The sequence below is a fragment of the Mus pahari genome, unplaced genomic scaffold (genome assembly GCF_900095145.1).
Source record: "Mus pahari unplaced genomic scaffold, PAHARI_EIJ_v1.1 scaffold_4807_1, whole genome shotgun sequence".
NCBI lineage: Eukaryota > Metazoa > Chordata > Mammalia > Rodentia > Muridae > Mus > Mus pahari.
Window position 1 is genome coordinate 61,714 of NW_018391701.1, and position 5,428 is coordinate 67,141.

The window sequence follows — 5,428 nt, forward strand, 5'->3', positions numbered from 1 at the left end:
AAGATTAGAAAAAAAAGTTAATTGTTAGAACTCCCTTCTTTTTTGTCTCCAGAAGCAATAGCTAGCCAGAAAAGAAGCTTTGACTGGTTAATACTTCATGAAACAGAGAGAAAAGAAAGGAAAAAATTAATAAATTTTACACAGGTAATATGCAAATAAACACAAACTTTCACACACACACACAAACACACACACACACACACACATACACACACACACACACACACATACACACACACACTGGACATAAGTCAGGCTTGACCACCTTTGCCATCAACTCCACAAGTGTGCATACATAGTTTCATATACATACCCATACTTACATTTTCATATATCCATTTGATGTACAGAGCAGAAGGCTCCACAAGCAGAAAATATGCCCTCACTTTGAATGAACAATTTTCTCCAACATTTATTGCTCTGAGAAAGAAAATGCTTCTACTCTTCATTGCTAAAAGTAAGAAAAATCTGAACATAAAAAGAAGCCCCTAAGTAAGGAAGGAGAATGCATGTCAGAAAAAGCTTTTACCTACTATTCTTAGTTCTTATACTTTCTCCAAAGAATTGACCACATGGTCTTCCAACCATCTTTACATTCCATAAATTCATAGCAAGTTTAAGATAGTAATTCAAGTAATAAAATTAGAGTTACAACAAATACTTACATGGGTTTCCATTAAAATTAGTACCTAACTACTCATTTATTATGTTACTACCTCCATTAACTCATCTAAAGTTTAAAACCATAATTCCTATGTCATAAATTAGCATAGTTTTACCAAGAGGCAAATCATCTGACTTGTTTCTCATTAGTTTTGAAGTTTTATACATGTGAACTTGCACCTATAATAAATTGTCCATTCCCAGTTTATGACCTCCAGTTATCAGGTAATGGTTTCACAGCTAACCTGGAGGGCATGTTCTCCCTGAAGTGAATTTATTCCAAGCCTACTTTCTTATCCTAGTGTAATTCGCTAGTGAATCATGAACGTTTTTAGAAAGGTAGTGGAAGACTTCATACTATAAAGGGTTCAAAATTATTCTTATAGATTTAGGAATATTATAGAATCATTATTACTAATCATGAAATCATTGATTTATCTACATAGATTTACTAGAAGAGTAGTCTGCAAAATAAACAAATCTTCACTGATCTGCAAAAAACCTGAACAATAGGGTGGGCTAATGCCAAGAAATCTTTAAACTGTATAATAATAGCAGGAAAGACATAACCATTATAAGACGCAATACTGAGATGAGATCGCTGAAAACCTTGTAATTCAGAGTTTACCCATCATAGCCATGCAACATTGCAGTCCATCTCCAGTAAAAGTACTTGAATACCATTAGTCTTCCTAGATGGCTCCTGACTTAAATGAAGTAAATTTTTAACAAAACATCCCTTTTCAATTTTCTGTTTTAATTTTTCAATGTTTCATTTTTTCATATAATTTCCAAATTTTTAACAATATATGTAGACTGTGAGTATTTTGTTATACATTCTCTGCTACACTTAATAGATTTCTGAAACTAAAAACAAAATGGGTCTGTTATTAAACACCTGAATGTTTATGTCTTTTCTAGGTCATCTTGCAATGTTCATTACTTTTCTTCCAACTTCCAGTCACTTGTTTAACAACATTGCCCAAATACCTCATAAGTCTACAGATGTTCCACTTGGACAGGAAAATTTCTTTATTACCCAGGAGTAAAAGCTTTTTTAAACAGTATGATGTGGAAAACGTTTTTTTCTCAGTATGTATGCATCTTTAACTTTCATTCAGCATTCAACAATAATCAATACTCAACTTTCCACTATTCCCACAAACAGACTAAAGATACATTTTGATTACATTCTCAACATTTATTGTCAAAATATGAATCATGACTTACCCGAAGACAAATCACATATATAAATTAACTCATAGAATATGTATTTTCAAAGCTATGAATTAACTTCTAAAATGTGAATAATAAAAGAGAAAACAGATAATACAATATTCGTAACATTGCTAAAAGAAAAGCCCAAAACATTAAAGAACAAATATAATGTAATTGTGTATAGAAATAAATCATATATTGAATTGTATTATTTGTAAGTTAGAGTAATGAAGTGTTGTGATCAGACTTTGTGGTAATATTATACATGTGATTGAAACTTTAAGATGTCAGGAATTATTTTTACCCTTCAACCTTTGTATACAATTTCTATCTGGTCTTAACACAATAATATAGCACTTGGGGATAAAGATGCAACCTAGAAGCCCCGCACTCGAGGCCAAGATGGAGAATACCTCCACAGCCACCATGACCTTCCCTTTCGTGCTGTGGTGGACAGGGAAGAAGGTGACCCAAACACTGCAAAACAAAAGCATGCTGAATGTTAGGAACTTGGCTTCATTAAAAGTGTCAGGCAGATTTCTAACCAAGAAAGCCACAATGAAGCTTGCTAGTGCCAGACAGCCAAGGTATGCCAGCACAGAGTAGAAGGCTATACTTGAGCCCTTGTTGCACATAATGATGATGTGGCCATGTTCAGAGTGAGTATCTCTCTCTACAAAGGGAGGAGATAGTCCCAACCAGAATCCACAGATAATTAGTTGAAAAAGGGAACAGATTGGAATGATGATCTTTGGTGTTCCAAATATCAGCAGCCGCTTAACTCTTCTTCCTGGAATAGCAATGGTGAAGGCCAGAAGTACAGTAATTGTTTTAGCCAAGACTGCAGACACAGCCACAGTGAACAGGATTCCAAAAGTGATCTGCTGCAGGAAACATCTGACTGTGCTAGGATATCCAATGAAGAACAATGAACAGAGAAAACAAAGTGTAAGAGAAATGAGCAGGATGTAGCTGAGAGTGCGGTTATTAGCTTTCACAATGGGAGTGTATTGATTTTTCACGAAGATTCCCAGAACAAGAACTGACAACATAGATAAAAATAAGGCCGTACAGGTCAATACAATCCCTAAGGGGTCTGCATAAGCCAGATATGTCACAACCTTTGGGAAGCAGTGATTTCTCTCTGTGTTGGCATATTGACCATCTGGACACCTCACACATTGTGTTAGATCTGAAGTGGAAAAAAATTTTCAGTATTACTTCTTTTATTCTGTTTTTCATGTAATCCTTAAATAAAATTTTCAGATGTTAACAAAAGTTGCTTTTTTTGCTGCTGCATGGCAAATCAATTGGATTGATGGCCACCATATATTGAAACCATTTTCTATTATATTTATGGTGACAGGAGATCCAGAGTGTTCTCCTTGTCCTACAGCCTCTTCATCATGAACTGTCACATTCATGACTGATCTAACCCATTCCAACAGATGTAAAATTGAAGTTCAAAATAGTTTTCATATACACTTAGTTGATGGCAGAGAATGTTTAGGATTCTTTAAGTGTTTTTCAGTCATTGGAAATTCCTCAACTTAGAATTCACTGTACTATATTTTCCAGCTTTATTTATTTATGTATTTGAGACCTGTAGTCTATTTCTCAACCTTTTTTTTCTTTCTTTCTTTATTTAAGAACTGTAGTCTAGTCTTCCAGTTCTCATCTGCATGGAAGAACAGATTCTGTGCTCTAGTTCCTATGCCATACCCAGAGACAGCTTGACCTTCAGGATTTCTGACACCCTTCCAGGCTCACAGGTGAGTCCACCAAGCCGGCCACAATACCTAGCATAACTGGAACCACTGGGGAACAGAGGATGCCAGACTTCGTGCACTAATAGAGACATATCTTTCTTAAAGTAGGTACCTGCTCCTGGGAGTGAATCCTGTGCTCCAACTCTCCATCCTAATTCACACCCAGAAGCAGCTTGACCCTCTGGGAAGTTTACACAGATTCAGGATCACACGTGAGTCCCTAATTCCAACCACAATGCCTGCCCTAACTAGGAACCATTAAGAGTCTCAGATCAGGAACTCCGGACCACCTCCCATACCCAGAGAAAGCCTGACCCAATTAGGCTCAACAAAACCAGGCTCATAGGAGGGATAGCCTTCAGTCAGAGAAAAAGGGGCAATTAATACCAGAGATGACTAGATGACAAGAAGTAAGAACAAAAACATAAGAACTAGAAACCAATGCTATGTGGCAATATCAGAGCGCAGCACTCCCACCTGATGTTCTGAATACCCCAATACACCTGAAAAGCAAGAGTCCAATCTAAAATTCCATCATATGAAGAAGAGAGAGTACTTTATGGAGGACGAAAATAACTTCCTTAAGGAAATATAGGATATCAAAGGTAAACAGATAGAAACCATTGAAGAAGAAATACAAATCTTTAAAGAAATACAGGAAAACAAAATCAGAGATGAAGGAATTGAATAAAGCTATATAGGGTATAAAAATGTAAATAGAAACAATGAAGAAATCACAAAGGGAGAGAACCATGGAGATGGAAATCCTAGGAAAGAGAGCAAGAGTCACAGATGCAAGATAAGCAATGGAATACTAGGGATAAAAGATAGAATCTCAGGAGAAGATATCATCGAAGACATTGAACAACAGTCAAAGAAAATGCAAAATGCAAAAGGCTCCTAACTCAAAACATCCAAGAAATCCCAGATGCAATGCAAAGACCAAACCTAAGAATAATAGGTATAGAAGAGAGTGAAGATTCCAAACTCAAAGGGTCAGTAAAATTCTTCAACATAATTATAAAAGAAAGCTTCCCTGACCTAAAGAAAGAGGTGCCCCTAAATATACAAGAAGCCTACAGAACACCAAACAGATTGGGCCACGAAAGAATTTCCTCCCATCAGATGATAGTCAAGACACCAAATAAATAAAGACATTAAAGATTTTTTTTTTTTTAGAATTTAAGAAAAATGAAGGCACAGCATACCCAAACTTATGGGACACCATAAAAACAGTGCTAAGAGGAAAACTCAGTTCTGAGTAACTCCATAAAGAAATTTGGAGATATCCCGCACTAACATTATAACAGCACATATGAAAGCTCTTGAACAAAAAGAAACAAACACACACAAGAGTAGTAGACATCAGCAAATAATCAAACACAGGACTGAAATCAATCAGGTAGAAACAAAGAGAATTTTACAAAGAATCAATAAAACTAGGAAATAGTTTATTCAGAAAATATCAACAAGATAAATAAACCTATATCCAACCTAACTAGAGGGCACAAAGACAGTATCCAAATTAACAAAATCATAAATGAAAAGAAAGACATAACAGATCCTGAGGAATTTTTTTTAAAAAAGTCATCAGATCCAACTACAAAGGCCTATACTCAACAAAACAGGAAAATTAGATGAAATGGATGGTTTTTTCAGACAAAAGAACGGGTACAATGTTAAATCAGGATCACACAAACCATCTAAACAGTCCTATAAACCCTAAGGAAATGGAAACTGTCACTAACAGTCTCCCAACCAAAAAAAAAAAAAAAAAA

The 5,428-nt window shown here is 35.5% G+C and overlaps 1 protein-coding gene across 1 annotated transcript in view; it reads right to left on the reverse strand.

Annotated features, from left to right (window-relative positions):
- Positions 1-2,168: 2,168 nt before the first annotated feature.
- Positions 2,169-5,428, reverse strand: part of LOC110314660 (vomeronasal type-2 receptor 116-like) — a 20,214-nt gene continuing 16,954 nt past the window's right edge. Inside the window, exon 6 of the mRNA XM_021188914.1 lies at positions 2,169-3,073. Within this exon, the coding sequence (XP_021044573.1) occupies positions 2,169-3,073 (905 nt within the window). The remainder of the gene's footprint in view (positions 3,074-5,428) is intronic.